Source organism: Colobus angolensis, unplaced genomic scaffold (genome assembly GCF_000951035.1).
Source record: "Colobus angolensis palliatus isolate OR3802 unplaced genomic scaffold, Cang.pa_1.0 Scaffold10, whole genome shotgun sequence".
Lineage (NCBI taxonomy): Eukaryota > Metazoa > Chordata > Mammalia > Primates > Cercopithecidae > Colobus > Colobus angolensis.
The window spans coordinates 19,893,730-19,910,813 of NW_012110919.1; the positions used below are offsets into that span (position 1 = coordinate 19,893,730).

At 42.9% G+C, this 17,084-nt stretch overlaps 1 protein-coding gene across 4 annotated transcripts in view; it reads right to left on the bottom strand.

Annotated features, from left to right (window-relative positions):
* Positions 1-2,003: 2,003 nt before the first annotated feature.
* Positions 2,004-17,084, bottom strand: part of CORO1C (coronin, actin binding protein, 1C) — an 85,059-nt gene continuing 69,978 nt past the window's right edge. For all 4 annotated transcript variants that reach the window (XM_011935895.1, XM_011935888.1, XM_011935883.1 and 1 more), the window contains 7 exons: positions 13,963-14,144; positions 12,545-12,664; positions 11,305-11,409; positions 9,252-9,397; positions 5,814-5,871; positions 5,456-5,701; positions 2,004-4,427 (listed from right to left, as the gene is read on the bottom strand). In XM_011935895.1, the coding sequence (XP_011791285.1) occupies positions 4,308-4,427; positions 5,456-5,701; positions 5,814-5,871; positions 9,252-9,397; positions 11,305-11,409; positions 12,545-12,664; positions 13,963-14,144 (977 nt within the window). In that variant the 3' untranslated portion in view covers positions 2,004-4,307. The remainder of the gene's footprint in view (positions 4,428-5,455; positions 5,702-5,813; positions 5,872-9,251; positions 9,398-11,304; positions 11,410-12,544; positions 12,665-13,962; positions 14,145-17,084) is intronic.

The window sequence follows — 17,084 nt, forward strand, 5'->3', positions numbered from 1 at the left end:
GTGGTTTTACATATCTGTATTAGGAAACCTACACTTCTCACTAGAAGTTCTGGTCCTGAATGTTCTTATGAGGTCTAATGGACTTCACTTTCTTCCCCATCTTACTTTTAAATGGATAAGCCAACTAACATCATTTACTGTAGAGTGACTCCATGGGGTAGAGAGCTGATGAGAATTACTCTGTAAACACACTTTTACTTTTTATGCTGACATCAGCAACACAGTTCACTGTAGGGCACTTGGAATACACAGAAAAAAGTTGGTAATGACATCCAGCACCCAGAAATAATATACTTTCATCCTTCAACCTAGGTAGGTATATATTTTAAACCCAAGTTGGAATTGACTCTATTTTACTATTTTTTTAAATGTTTCCTATTCAATACTCTTTTTTTTTTTTTTTTTTTGGAGACGGAGTCTTGCTCTGTCGCCCAGGCTGGAGTGCAGTGGCACGATCTGGGCTCAGTGCAAGCTCCGCCTTCTGGGTTCACGCCATTCTCCTGCCTCAGCCTCCCAAAGTAGTGCTGAGATTATAGGCATGAGCCACAGCATCTGGCCTCAATACTCTTTCTAAATGACTTTAAATAACGAAACAGTATTATAACATATGAATATGACAAGTAACTTACTGACCCCCTTCTGCAGAGTTGATTTTACTCTTCTAATTCCTGAATATACCTCCCACTAGTTCCCTGGGACAAAATTTCCAAAGGTGAGAACCTTGGGTCTTAAGAAAACATTTAAGGCTTTTGATACACTTGCCAGACTGCCCTCTGGAAAGGCTGTCCACCCCGCACATACCCCCTTCTCGCAGGAAAGAACTGCCACCCCTACATTCTTTGGCAAGGGCCTTCTTTTTAATGAACAAAGTAGCACAAAGGGCACTGTCCAGCCTGGACATCAAGGGTTGCCCGTCTGAAGCAGGAAAGGTGTGCCCTTGATGGTGACTTATGTCCGTGACCCACTGCCAGCACTGGGATACTTTAATGTGCCAGCAGAAAGAGAAGGGGGCACTCAGAGTTAACAGATTCTTAAGAGCCAACAAAGAGTTTTTCTGGATGTAGAATACCAAGTACAACAAGGGAAGTGATCTTAAAAAAAAAAAAATGGAAGTTCCCCCCAGACGAGGTCTGGCTGGCTGTCTGGGGCCAGCATGCTGACCTTCAGGTCTTCTGGCAAAGAATCAAGGTGGACCGAGTGAGAAAACAAGTTAGTCATAAACAGACCACCACGCGTCTCCCGGCTGACTGCGGGCACCTCGGGTCTACAGAGGGCCCTGCCAACTTCTACTTCCTGCAGCCACGGGTGGACCAAGAACATGGCTGCCATTCTTCTCACAGACTAAAGCAACTTTAAGATAAGGCATTTGAGGAAGGGGAGCGTTATGCTGACTATTCATCATATTCACAAACATTCAGAAAAAGCACACAGTGGGAAAATCTTTGCTACAATCACTGAAATGTCACGAGACAATGTCATAGGTCAAAAGGGAAGCCCTGCAATTCAACTCACCCTAGAAGCCTGCTGGAATAAAAGTCACAGCTGAGCCAAGAGAATATTGCTTCTACTGAAGAAAAATTGCTTTCAAAGGCTCTGTCAGGAAATCAACTCATAGTATAACAGAACAGTGGCAGCCATGCAGCGAGGGTTCTTTGTGTGGCCACACAGGTATTCCTCTCATCTGAACTACATGGAATTATCATCCTCCTCGCAAGAAAAGGGACTCAGAGGGATTAGGAACCCCATCCCAGGACACACCGCTGGCAAAGGTCTGAGGCAGGATCCAAAGGCCCAGGTCTGTTGGAAGCCAAAACACAGTGCTTAACTGGCTTGGAGACCTCACTTGCGCTTGAGCTGAGCCACCCACACGCGCTTCCCCCGTACTTACCCCTAGCGAGGAGTATGCCACCGTGCTCATCCACCAAAGTCAGAGAAGCTATGTCAGGCAGATAGGTGGGGACTGCCTCACAGACAGCCAAGGTGTGAAATAAACACAAACACCATTTTGTAATCAATGATTTTTATCTCTGAAAATGGAAGCAAGTGTTTTGACAGAACACTATGGCCACTCTATAAGAGCCGACGTAGGAATAATTCACTGTCCTCTTCCGGGATGTCAAAAAAAAAAAAAAAAAAAAAAAAAAAAGACAAAACAGGAAAATAATCCACAATGCTTTGGGCGCCTACTCTGAGCTTGGCTGGGCTTATTCATTAAATAAGTCATAAGCTACAAACTAAAATCAGGGTAACTTTCCCTCGCCCTCCTGCTTCTCTTTGAACCACATGCCCTACGGTGTTTCACTACCATCAACAACAACTTTGTTTACTTCATTAATTCGATATCAGAACCTTAAAACATTTCTGAATCTTAGACACAAAGGTCCTCAGCAGATTACACTGATAAAGAAACAAATACAGGTTTGAATATAAGTCATTGTCATTATTGTTTTCTTTACATCTCATGATCCACTTCAATATTAAACACACACATACACACACACGAAACCACATCAAACATTCAGATGCCCTGAAATTGTGGAGACAGCACTCCCGATATTGGCTGGATAAGAACATGGTCCTTTTTCTATACGGGCATTACTCAAAGTTCAGCTGTCACCACACTCTGCCCTCACCCTGGCTCCCTGAATACAGACGTTTCCAACCAGTCCCATGCCCACACCAGCACAAGCGTGTGCAAGAATTCCCTTCGTGGTCCCAGCGGCACTACACATTTCACGTTCAATCACAGACAGCCCTTCCAAAACAGAGGCTCCTTACAGCTTGTTTCCCAAGCATGCACTATAAGAAACTGGAAATAGGGCAAAGTTCTAGCTAACCGAGGAATGAACAGGCAACCAGAGCTCAGTCTCTGGCCCCCTCCAAGTCCAGGGAGCCTCTGTGCTTTGATGCAGCCTTGGTGAGAGATGGAGAGGCAGGGCAGATTAGTTGTGCAGAGGGACATGTTTGTACACATTAAAGCTACAGCAGAGGTCTGCGTTCCTGTTTCTGCTTCACTCTCGATCATTCTCCTCAGTCTCAATATTCATTCAATCGCACCCTCTGGCCTCATCTTAGCTTAATGTGGTTAGAGCTAAAGGGCAGGCAGGAAAGAAGGAATGGCTGGGAGAGCCCTGAGAGAGGTCGCAGCACATGTGAGGAAGAGGGTAGAGCAGGAGCTTTGTTGGTGGAAGAACCACTTCCTCCTCCAGCACAGCATGGGGACAGCACGGGGACACATGATCACCCAGGGCAAATACCCCTCTTCACATGCCCTCATTTTCAGTCCCCACCACTGTACTCAAGAGCTGGGCAAGCTGCTGAAAAGGGCAAGAACGAATACTCAGCAGTACACACGTCTTCCTGTCCCGGGCACCCTTGTCAAGTACTGACCAAAACCTGAAACATGATGTTTAAAGTCATGAATGCAATAGATCCTAGGTGTGTAACAAACTGCAGAAACACATGCTAGTTTGGGTTAGATTATAATCATCTGAAGCACAGGATAACCAAGAAGCAAAATTCCATTCTGGTACAAACACCCAATTTCTAGAAAAAAGAAAGGAAAGGAAGAAATACGATGTGAGTTTTTTTGATCAGAAGACTCCATGAAATGAGAGCGGTGGTAATATGAATCCACGTGATTTTTCAAGTCTTCCTGTTGTACAGTCATCAAAATGACCAGGTTTGTGCTGCAAAGGAGCCAGCACCATGTGGCTACTGCTTTGATTGTTCTCAGATGAATGTTTATACAAAATAATATCTTATCTTCATTTAGTTTATAAACATACACAGTGCTGTCCCTTTCAAATTAAGGAAAAAAAACCACACACAAATACTGCAAAGTAGCAAAATACAAAGGAAAACAAAGCTACTTTTGGTTTTGGCAACATTAAAAAAGAAAGAAATATAAAAAGCAATGTGGCATTGGTCCCTATTCGTTTTTTTTTTTAAAAAAAAGGGTACTTGGGCACGACACAATCAGAATTAGTTTGTTTTCTAAAATTCAGAGTATCTGGGATTTTAAAAGTAGCACTTTTTAAAAAGTTCAACAAGTCACATAACACTTAAAACATCAAAAAAGCTTTCTGATAAAAAGCTCAGCTTTTAAATCACGTTTTGTTTCTGCAAATTTGGGAGACAAATTGAGTTCTTACTGGAATGTGGCCTATGGCTGGTTGACAACTCTGAAATGGAATGTCTCCAAATGGCAGTGCCTCCCTTTCCGCCCTCCCTAGGACCACACCAACAACCAGCTCCCAAGCACAAGTTCTTGCTCCCATTTTTTTGTAGGGGTGGGGGTGGGACCTTCAGGCTGCTATCTTCGCCATCTGCTGTTCTAACTTGGAAATACGCTCATCTTGATTGCAGATTGTGTCTTTTATAGATTTGATCTCTTTTAAAATCTCATCCAACTTGGCTTCATTTTGCTAAGAAAACAAACAAAAAAAGGAGGCAGTGATTAAAATGCAGTAAACAAAGTTCAACACAGTTCAAAACTTGTAAGATATAAAATGCAGTTTTCTATTTTGCAAACGGCAAGCCATAGTCACCAAGTTGAAAAGAGACGTCAAAGCCCTACTGCATCTGGGGCTTTGAACCCAATGAGCACTGGCCGATCTATCTGAAACCCCGTGGCAAAGCAACAGTGTGTCACAGTGTCACAGTGCCACTTCTGATCCCGAAGCCTGTGCATTTACTCAAATAAAGGGTCTCCTGGGTCCCAATTAGACTATAGGACAAAACAGGCTCCTTCAAGAGTGCCCTACATCACAACCACCCCTATCACTCCATCAAGAGTAACTTCTATCTGAGCAGAGCGAGGGCTGACTCTCCCAGAGGCTACAGAGCTCCTGCCATTTGTGAGGGAGGCTCCTTCTTGGGAGGGAAACCCTTGCCCTGTGTGTCCACTCCTTCTCTCTTACCCAGGACCTGCTCTCCCGGCAACAGCAGCACTCTCCAGTGGCCACAGCGAGTCAAAGGCAGGCTCGATTCCCTTCACCCCACCCAAAGGGCTCTTGCCTAAATCCCCCTTGTTGCCAACCCCACACAGCCAGATCCTTCTGTCGTAACCACTCAGCTACATCAGAACACTTGCCACTCCCTCCTTCCAGGGACCTCCTCTCCCTGGTGCCTATGACCCCACGCTCCCATGATATTTTATTTCTACCCAAATCAGAGAAGGGAGACTGACACCTATCCAAATCTTGGTGGTTTGTGGCCACACTTGGCTCCTTCAATGGGGCTAAAGGAGCTTTAACTCCGTTAAAGGAGGCAAGTGTGGCCACAAACCACCACCATCACGTGACCGAGGACCTTCTCCCACTTTTTCATTTACTGAAAACCCCCGTGCACCCAGCTGGGACAGTACTCGCCGACGCCCTGGACCACAAGGGCTTTCCAGATGATAAAGCCCAAACCAGCCAAGCACCCCTGCGCTCCAGTCAGTGGTCCTCACCACACTGGCTGTGTCTGTAGTTTTCTTGGGGACGCTGATCAGGTCGCACTTCTTGTTTGCAGTGGGCTTGCTATCCAGAATGTTCTTCTTGACCACCTTGAGATCCCTGTTTTTGCCTGGAATATACCCGTGCTTCAAGGAGATGAGGATTGGGTCTGCATTCTTGCCCTCGAACCACTCTTCTGCCTCCAGCGCGGCCTCTGGCCCCGCTGTGTCAGGATACAGGTCATCTTGGAAAAGGTCAGACTACAAGAGACATTTGGCACCCACGGATAAGGAAGAAGAAAGGCTTGGGATTTTTGAATTTCAGTTTTACATTTGTTTAAAACATGGATTGTCTAGAAAACTGAGCACTCACCTTCCTGGGAACAGTCATGATAATAGGTTCACACTTTCTCTCATGAAGTTTGAAGAATCTTCAGAGGGGAAATAAAGGCAAAGTTGCATTTAGTGAAATATGAGGTTGACTAACAGGATGAATAATGAGTTTTCTACAACGTTGTCTGAAATGTCAAGTGCTTCTTTACCCATCCCTGCATCTGCTCCATCCTGGGAATAGGCAGAACTTAGTGTTCCTGGTTGACAGATGACAGAACGGAAGCTGAGAGTCACTATGCTAGGAAATGGCAGACTGGAGACAAGAACCATGAGTAGAGGTCTACGTATGATGATGACAAATGCCAATTATCTGGGGGGCAAATTGTGGTAGAAATAATAGCAACACTGAAACTGACTCACTTGTGAAAAAATTACCATGTCAACATACAGGAAAGAACACACATCTGTTAGACTGTATCTACAACGCAACGTGGGTACAAGGTCTTCTACCAGCTTGAGGTGGTTGAACATGTGTTAAGTATAAATATGACTTTTAGAAAACAAACAAACAAAAATCCTAGGATTATGATTTTCCCTTCCAAGCAAACCACCTTGTACATGACACTTAAGAAAAAATGTGAAACTATCCAAAATGTGGAAAGAGAATGTAAAGCAACTTGCACTGTAATATTGGAAGAAGGGAGCAAAGAGCTCTGTAATGGGGAAGAAAGGTAAAACATTTTTGTTTGTATCGTACAAGAGAACTGAACAGACCAGAAACGACTTCTCTTATGATGACCCTGATAAGGTCAAGCCAATTTTCTTTGTCACTCAAGATGGGAAACAATAAAAAAATCTCTCTAAAGCTCCTGGCAAAAGAGGTGGCCTTAGTGAGCATTCTGACCAGATCACCAGATCAAATGGCTGGTGTGCAAGGGGGGAGTTGAGTGTGGGCGTCAATGCCGCTGGGGAAATGTTTTTTGAATTTCAAGAGTTTAAGTCAGAGAAGACACTGCCACATCAAATATGCAAAACCAGTGAAACTCATTTCTCCTGGAAACCTGCAGCCTTTGGCATCTGACACTGGGCAGGAGTCCACTGAAGACAACCTGGCAGATACATTGCTCTAACGCATCAGGGGAACAAAAGCTGAGTAGAGCTCAGGGTGGTAAAGGTTTATAAAATCATTGTCCTCTTTAAAAGGAAGGTTGTGTCAAATGTGCCTCTTTACTATTTAAAACAAAAACTACTATTTAAAAAGAGTCCCAAGTAAACCAAAAACCTTTTTTTTTTTTTTTTTTGAGACCGGGTCTTATTCTATCGCCCAGGCTGAAGTGCAGGGGCACAAGCTCACTGAGGCCTTGACCTCCTGGGCTCAAGCAAATCCTCCCACCTTGGCCTCTGGAGTAACTGGGACCACAGGTACATACTACCACACCTGGCTAATTTTTTTAATGTTTTGTAGAGACAGGGTCTCACTAGATTGTCCATACTGCTCTTGAACTCCCAGGCTCAAGTGATCCTCCCACCTTGGCCTCCCAAAGTGTTGGGATTAGAGGGTGAACCACCACTCCTGGCCCAAAAACATTTTTAAAGACCGATTTAATGAAAATTCTGTGGTTAGTATAGCAAATAAAAAGACTGAATTGGCTTTGACTTCCAGCTGTACTACTAAAACCCATGAGAGTGTGACAACCTCAGCAAGCCTTAAGTTCTTCATCCATAAAACGGGGATAAAAGTAACACCTACCACACAGGACTGTTATGAAAAGTAACAGGTAGCAAGTAGCATATTTCGCACAGTGCTTGCCATATAATAAATGCTCAAGAAACACTTCATAAATTGGAGACATTCCAAACAACTGTGTTTATAGTCTGTCGAACTTTTAGATGACAACAAATGTGTTTTGAAATACTGGATGTAATCATAAACTCGAATTCAGTCTATTTTGAACCACACTTTGATTAGTTTGGTTTAAACCACAATTTTCAATTATCTGTAACAGCTTTCCCTCATTATTCCAACTAAAACAAACAAACAAAAACTCCCATATAGAGTTTTGGTTTGTTTGTTTTTGTTCGTTTGAGACAGAGTTTCACTCTGTTGCCCAGGCTGGAGTTCAGTGGCACCATCTCGGCTCACTGCAACCTCCACCTTCCAGGTTCAAGTGATTCTCCTGCCTCAGCCTCCCGGGTAGCTGGGATTACAGGCACCCACCACCACACACAGCTAATTTTTGTATTTTTACTAAAGATTAATATAAAAAGGGGCTTACAAAAACTCTTTTACTTTTATTTTGAAAGACATAAGTATCAATTCTTTAATTGTGAGACCAGAACAGCAAGGTTTTTAAAAGTCCATAAAAACACAGTGTTATACAAATGTTTGGTATGACCCTACATGTGATGACATAATGCTAATTATTCTGTTGTTTGAAATGGCTAGTGGTCACTGAGTCTCAGAGGGTACATTTGTTGACTAGCATGAGAAAAAAGCCTGTCCCTTAGGAAGCCCAGCATTTAGAATATGAATTTTTTAAAAATCAGTAGTAGCACAGAGAGGTAGAAATTAAATCATAGCTGAACTTCCTAAATCAAGCTAACCTACCGCCCCACTGTAGGACCTTTGGTTTCTCTATTTTAGGACCAGTGGGGCCCCAAATACAGTTCTGATTCTGGTTCTTCCACTTATAGGGTAGGAAAACCACCCCCTTTTCCATCCCCGGGCCAGGCTCTCCCCTACTTGCCCACCAGGGAACACTGACCATGGCCTCAGTTTGAAGATTAAAAATGTAGCTGGGATTATAGGCACCCACCACCACACCCGGCACATCTCACTTTTTATCATCATCTGAATGCCTGGTGATACCAGAGCAATACAGCTACAAGACATTCTATGAAGCCCAGCACATTTCACTATTTCTGTAGGTGTGCAATACACCCCAGCTATGCCACTTAATTGCTGCACTTCAGTTATCTGGGCAGGAAATGAGGTATTAATTCTACAGTACACACAAGGATAGAAAGACATGGGCTTCATAGAAGTTCTTGTAGCTGTATTGCTCTGGTATCACCAGGCATTCAGATGATGATAAAAAGTGAGATGTGCCGGGTGTGGTGGTGGGTGCCTGTAATCCCAGCTATTTGGAAGGCTAAGGCAGGAGAATTGCTTGAACCAGGGAGGCGGAGGTTGCAGTGAGCTGAGATCACAACACTGCACTTCTGCCTGGGCAACAGAGCAAGACTCTGTCTCCCAAAAAAAAAAAAAAAAAAAAGGGAGATTTTTTTCTAATGAAGAAACTCGGTTTTAGTGAGTATCCTTAGAAAGTGCCATCTGATGGCAATGGGTACAATCCTACTACTTTCTTGCTCAGAATGGTCAGATATTTTTGAGATCTGAAGTATATGCTAGTCTAAGTACAAATAATTGTCACACAGTTACACCAACCTAGAATACTTGACAATCTCAATTCTTTACCTGGCAATCTCACATTTGTTGACATCAAGTCCCCTCTTGGGCATGTAACCCATCCCTCTCTGAGGCTCCTTGCTGCTGAATGTGTTGAGGTAGTGGACGTACGGGGATTCATCCGTGATCTCAAAATAGCGAATACTGCTGTCACCCTGTAAGAAACCAGAGACAAGTTTGTGTCTGATTGTTAACTGAAACCTCTGGATTACGTGGGTGTCTCTTTCCTCTATAAACCCAGCATTAGTTGGGACCCCACTTCAGTAGCTGACCTTTTCTTCCTCATAAAGAGGCTTGCCTAAAGCATATGACAGTTTCTTTTCCTCACAAAGTAACCCCTCATTTATCAAATGCTAGCACGCCTTTTAAGTGGTCTCTTTGGCCTCCTACAAAAGGCTTTAATTTTACTCCCCTGAGCCTAGGCACCAGGCCAGGGTTAGGGCAAAAACGTTAATGCCTCTGCCAAACAGCTACATTGCAATTCAACTTCGAAAAACAAATAAACAAACAAACAAACAAAGACTAAGAGAATTGCTGAGAATGCAATTACTGATTTAAGTATAACGCAATGCTGTTCACAGACCTAAGGGCACCAATACCAGGCACTGAGTTGATGATAAAAAGTAAGATTTTTCTAATGAAGAAACTCAGTTTTAGTGAGTATCCTCAGAATGTGCCATCTCATGGCAATGTGTACAATTCTACTTTCTTGCTTAGAATAGTCAGATATCTTTGAGTGCTGAAGCACATGTTAGTCTAAGTACAAAGAATTGTCACACAGTTACACCAACCTGAACAATGATGGCAATCTTGTCTGGCAGAGAGGAGATATACATATACGTAAGAAAGAAGAAGACAAAAATAGCTAGGTGGTATCATGCCTCAACAGTGCTCCCAGTTCTCATGATTTCCATTTGTCTCAATGATTGAGATATCTAAAGCAATGGAAAAGAAGCTAAACCCTTACTAGTCATTTCTGCATACCCAAAAGAATTTTCCATCTAATGTTACTAATATCTGAGTAACTGCTCATTTTTGTTTTAATTCAGTCAAGGGCAACAATGGCAAGGTAAATGTACTTAACACCTGTTAACATCTGCAGTAAAATGGCTTTCAAGGAAACAGACAAGATCTCTGTTTCTAAAACAATGACCTATAAAAATGTAAAGCAGGTCTGCAGCATGCTCAATCAGCTATGAAAAGCAAACATCACCAGCTTTACCACCCAGCAAAGGGCTATCTAACAGGTCTAGGGACTACCTCAACAGCTCTACTGTTATTAATTTGTTTATTTCAACTACAAAAAGTTCTAAGGGAAATTGAGCCTACAAAAAAAAAGGGGGGGAATTATAAGGTTCCCACTTACAAAAATGAAATCATAAAGCTACCCACAGTATAGGCATGCTGAGCTCATAAGGCAGGAGGAAGGTTTTTGGAGTTCAGTGTGGAGTCTCCCTGTAACTGTTATCACCCCTGAGCTTTAGTCAGGCCTCGTATCTTCAAGCCCAGGGCCCTAGCACTGAACCCCCAGGAACAAGAACCCTCTGGAGAGTCTTTGAGGCCCTCAAAAGTTTGCATCCACAAAGCACCATTCTCCTTCCAAGTCTATGGTGTGTAGTACTAAGTATACACATGCTCATCTAGGGTTATCCAACAAATTTCAGCATTCAATGTGGCCAACTGGTTGCCCATCCCTAACACAAGTACAGATAAATCTAAAATCACCAATCAGGTAGCACTGCTAGGTGAAAATGAAACACCAGTGTGTCTTCTTTTTTTCACAAGAGCACCCTGATTGGAGCATTTTCCCCAACACTCCAGCCCAACCCCTGCTTCAGTCAAAAGTATGGAACATGGCGTGTTATCACTGCACAACTGGCAAGCTGCCCACAGTCCAGTCTCAAGACCTAAAAAATACCAAATTATCTGTCCTTAGCTTATAACGTACACACACAAATTAGAAAAATTAAACAGATACAACACATTGCCCCTCTCTAAATCTCTGAAGGATAAATGTTTCCACTTACAGCATTTAACACCAAACATCAAAATTACTGTTTACCTTTCCACATAAGTAAATGATGCTGGTGTCAGGGTCATAGAAAGGCAGCAACACCCCATTGCTAGTGTCCATCTCATGAAGGGCAATTGGTTCCTGCATATTTTTCTGGGGGGAAGATAATAATACATATATGTGTGTATATACATGTTTTTAAAAATAAATTTTTATAACCTTATTATACATTCTTCTATCCCAATTAAGCAAGCCATTTTCCTAGAATAATATAAGTTTGAACTATGCACATACAATACTCACACATGGAAACAGCAACAGGGATGCTAAATGAGATCCAATTCACTAAAAATTGGACAACATAATGCACACATACATCAGTGTGATTTCATGACAATGATGAGAGTGCCCTTATCCTTTGTTACTGTTTTCTTTTTCTTTTTTTAAGACTGAGTCTCCCTCTGTTGCCCAGGCTGGAGTGCAGTAGTGCTATCTCGGCTCACTGCAACCTCCGCCTCCCAGGTTCCAGTGATTTTCCTGCCTCGGCCTCATGAGAGCTAGGATTACGGGCACATGCCACCACCCCTGGCTAATTGTTGTATTTTTAGCAGACACAGAGTTTCACCATGTTGGCCAGGCTGGTCTCCAACTCCTGGCCTCAAGTGATCCAGCCACCTCAGCCTCCCGAAGTGATGGTATTATAGGGATGAGCCACTGCGCCCACCCTATTTTATTTTTTAAAAGTACTTTTTAAATTATAAAATATGTGTGCTTTTAAAAAGTTGAAAGATATAAAAAAGAACATAAAAATCATTCCATATTCCAAAACCCTACAGCCCAGTGGGTGGCAGAAGCTATTATCATTTTGATCTATTTCCTTCCCACACATGTACACACTGAGATTGAGATGATTCTATGTATGTTGTATTTTTCCCCACTTAAGCTAATTATGAACATTTTCCCAAGCATGACTATTTTGATTTAGACAACTGATCGTATTATTTATGAAATATGAACTTATTTCCCAAATCCAAAACACTAGATTCTTCATACATTCTTTTTAAAAAATATAGTCAACAGCTTCTTCAGGATTATCAAAAGTATGTCTTTGAAATACATTTACCAGTAAGTCTCCAATGAGGATAAGAACTTTACATCCAATTTAAGACAAGCAGGCGTTTAGAAAACTACACTAAGAATCCCATAATCTACTTACTCACCGGAAGACCTGCTCAGAACAGACAGAAAACTCAAGTGAAAGCAAGCAGAAAAGCCGGGGAGGGCGTACCAGATTCCAGAGAGCCAGCTGCCGCTCACTCATGCGGCTGAACCCAGTGGTGAAGACATTGCCATCGGCCAGGAAGATGGCTCTCATGGGTCTTGCTCCTTCATGTGCTTTCTCCTTCTCCTGGAGAGCAAAAAGGCACATGCCACACATTAAACTGCAAGAAGACAAGGTGAGTGGGGAAACTCGGGCATAGATCCAACCTCACCCACAGCCATTCAGGTTCACCTGGGTGTAAGAGGGAAGTCAGTGTTAACCATCCCCCTTCCCCAGATGAGGAAACAAAGAGATACTATGTGATCTGGCCAAGGCCGCTCTGTGAGGCAGCAAGAGTGCCAGGATTTGACTCAGAAGCCTCACTCTCTCCACCATATCCCGCTGCCAACCCAAGTCTATGCACTGGGAAAATCAAACACATGAAAGGACCCTGACAAATGTTTGTTTCTCAAGAGGATAATAACGTAAGGAGATTAGGTACGCCCTACCATTTCTACCAATATCATATGGCAGAAAGAAGCCTTGTCTAGTTGACCCCTTCCTTGACCTTGGTAGTTTAATGAATGCCTAGGACAACCCTTGGAAGATGTCGGGTGGAGAAAACACTTTACACAGGGCTGGGCAAGTCCCCAGGGCTCAGTAGGCACTGGCTACTATCATCGCCCAACTCTTGAAAAGAAATGCTGCCAAAGAAGAACCACATCCCAGGAAGGGCCTCAGAGTGTGGCAAGTGAGGTGTTCTCAGACTCACTACGTGTAGTTTCAACACTGACTGAAGACCCGAATGTCCATCTTTTGTCAGAGTATGTGATTTTGTTGGGGTCCAGTTTGGTTGGCAGAAACTAAGACACTGAGCTGATGAGAGAACCTGTTGCTTTTCACCCGGCTTTTTTTTTTTTTTTTTTTGTATTTTTAGTAGACAGCGCTTCACCATTTTGGCCAGGCTGGTCTCAAACTCCTGACCTCAAATGATCCACTCACCTTGGCCTCCCAAAGTGCTGGGATTACAGGCGTGAGTCACCATGCCCAGCCACCTGTTGTATCTTTAACAGTTGTGTTTGGAAAAGGGTGAGGAACTGATTCATCAATATTCAATACTAAGCTGCAAAATCAGGAATGCAGCCAATTGGTTTAATTGATCAAGACTTATAAACTCTTAAGGACTCTAGTGAACTGATACAAACTATTTCTTTGTGAAAAAAGGCTACAAAGTGAGACTTGAGTAAAAGCTGGAAAATTTACAACTCTGGAGAGAAGCACAACTGGGGAAACAGAAGCCTTTATAAGCCTTTTCTTATTCACAGTTGGTGTCTACACACAACAGGGTCCCACTGACCAGTACTGCTGCCTGCCTTAAAAAGCAGAGAGCTCACACTCTCACTCAAGTGCCCCGACTACTGAGTTTTCATACTAGGAATACTCACAGCAACTATCTCTTGTTTCCTGGGATCAATGACTCTCACTTTCTTGTCTTTGGAAGCTGTGCAGATCAGACTGCCATTCCGGTTCCAGCTCACATTGTAAATCATGTCTGAATGCATATCATCCAAGTTTATAAGGGCTTCCCCTGTTCCTACATTCCAGATGATAATGGCATTATCACAGCCTGAAACAGGCAAAACCATCAGAGATGAGAAGATTAGAAACACCTATACAACACACTCAGAAAACTACAGATACAGTGAGAATATATATAAGTATATGTAGAGAAAGAGAGAGAGAAAAGATGCGGCTGATTGTCAGAGACCCTACTAGAGGCCCTACTTACTAAGAGAGTTAAAAACTGAAGTGACAAAGAAAAAGTTTGTATAAAAGAAATAAAAGTGTTAAAGTAAAAACACAACTTGCTAAGTCTGGGTTCATATGAAACAATCAACCAAACAAAAACAAAGAAAAAACGAAAGCAGAACCCTATTTTCTTTAAAGAGTTAACTGGGCTGGTAGACCCAAGTGACTTCAAGTTTCCTTTTCTAGTAAAACAAGCATCAGGGTGAATATAGCTTATTTCTCTGCCAAATAAACTAAAAATAAAAGGTTTAAATAACTGTTTAGGGCACTCAATAAAAACTCTGGGTGGCAGGTTATTCAAATCAGCGAGGCTCTAAGACACAGCTTTGGGATATTGAAGTATGGTGCAACAGTGGAAGGGAAAAAGCCAAGAGTAAGGCCTGTTTGCTCACAACAGATTTGTACCTTTAAATGAAGAGAAAAATAGACCAAGACTGCTCTGATCATGGTGAGAAGCCCAAACTGTAATCAAGTAGCTACATGGATTCAGAAATGGATTCTGAACGAGGCCCATGATGTCACCTCAGTCACCACCTCGGCTCACCAACTCCTTCCTTCCTTCAAGGGTCTGCCCCAAGCCTCCAGGACCCTTTAAAAAGAGGCAGCATGTGTTGCTTGATGGCTGGGAACGGTGGCTCATGCCTGTAATTCCAGCACTTTGGGAGGCCGAGTAGGGCAGATCACGAGGTCAGATGGAGACCATCCTGGCTAACACAGTGAAACCCTGTCTCTACTAAAAATACAAAAATTAGCCAGGTATGGTGGCAGGCGTCTCAAAAAAAAAAAAAAAAAAAAGAGGCAGCATGTGTTGCTCCTAGGATGTTAGGTCAAGGATGAAGCAAAATACGGGAAGGACATCCTAGAGGTGGATTCTTGCCAATAAAGCAATTTTGAAATCATTTAGAAAAAACAGCCACTAATATCCAGGATACTTAAGTTACCTAAGGGTTAGAAGTAGGAAACTGGCTGGGCGCAGTGGCTCACGCCTATAATTCCAGCACCTTGGGAAGCAGAGGCAGGCGGATCGCCTGAGGTCAGGAGTTGCAGACCTGCCTGACCAACATGGAGAAACCTCGTCTCTATTAAAAATACAAAATTAGCCAGGTGTGGTGGTGCATGCCTGTAGTCCCAGCTACTTGGGAGGCTGAGACAAGACAATTGCTTGAACCCGGGAGGTGGAGGTTGTGGTGAGCCGAGATCACGCCATTGCACTCCAGCCTGGGCAACAAGAGCGAAACTCCATCTCAAACAAACAAACAAACAAACAAAAAAGTTGAAGCTAAGCTCTGGGATGGACAATTGAACCTTCCTCTGCCTTATTCCTCATAAGCAAACACATAGGCAAACAGGTAACTCCAGCCCCGGCAGCTGGATCACATAGTCTAAAAATATGCAGAACACGACAATCACCCATTCTCCTTCACATGTAAAAGGGAGAATGCAGACCAGTCTGTTGCTGCTGCCCTATGTTGAGCCTTGATGAGAAAGGAAGCAGGAAATTTTCCATGATGGAATTCCAGCTCTGGAATTTTTTTCCTCTCCTTAATCAGACTGAGGTTCTGAATAGAACATCAAAAATCATTCCCAAGTATAGTCAATGGTGACTATAAAAAACATGGCATCCTTTTTGAAAAGTGGGCCTTAGTTTCAATAGGTACTTGGCATTATAATTTATTTAACTCACTGTGAATCACAAACATTCTGTATTCCCAATTAAAAACTGAACTGCCCTCCCTCCTTTTTACTGGTGAGGGGAAAGACCTTTAAAAATTCTATCTCTAACATTAGTATCACTTTTTTTTTTGAGGCGGAGTCTCGCTCTGTTGCCCGGACTGGAGTGCAGTGGCCGGATCTCAGCTCATTGCAAGCTCCGCCTCCTGGGTTTACGCCATTCTCCTGCCTCAGCCTCCCGGGTAGCTGGGATTACAGGCACCCACCACCACACACAGCTAATTTTTGTATTTTTACTAAAGATTAATATAAAAAGGGGCTTACAAAAACTCTTTTACTTTTATTTTGAAAGACATAAGTATCAATTCTTTAATTGTGAGACCAGAACAGCAAGGTTTTTAAAAGTCCATAAAAACACAGTGTTATACAAATGTTTGGTATGACCCTACATGTGATGACATAATGCTAATTATTCTGTTGTTTGAAATGGCTAGTGGTCACTGAGTCTCAGAGGGTACATTTGTTGACTAGCATGAGAAAAAAGCCTGTCCCTTAGGAAGCCCAGCATTTAGAATATGAATTTTTTAAAAATCAGTAGTAGCACAGAGAGGTAGAAATTAAATCATAGCTGAACTTCCTAAATCAAGCTAACCTACCGCCCCACTGTAGGACCTTTGGTTTCTCTATTTTAGGACCAGTGGGGCCCCAAATACAGTTCTGATTCTGGTTCTTCCACTTATAGGGTAGGAAAACCACCCCCTTTTCCATCCCCGGGCCAGGCTCTCCCCTACTTGCCCACCAGGGAACACTGACCATGGCCTCAGTTTGAAGATTAAAAATGTAGCTGGGATTATAGGCACCCACCACCACACCCGGCACATCTCACTTTTTATCATCATCTGAATGCCTGGTGATACCAGAGCAATACAGCTACAAGACATTCTATGAAGCCCAGCACATTTCACTATTTCTGTAGGTGTGCAATACACCCCAGCTATGCCACTTAATTGCTGCACTTCAGTTATCTGGGCAGGAAATGAGGTATTAATTCTACAGTACACACAAGGATAGAAAGACATGGGCTTCA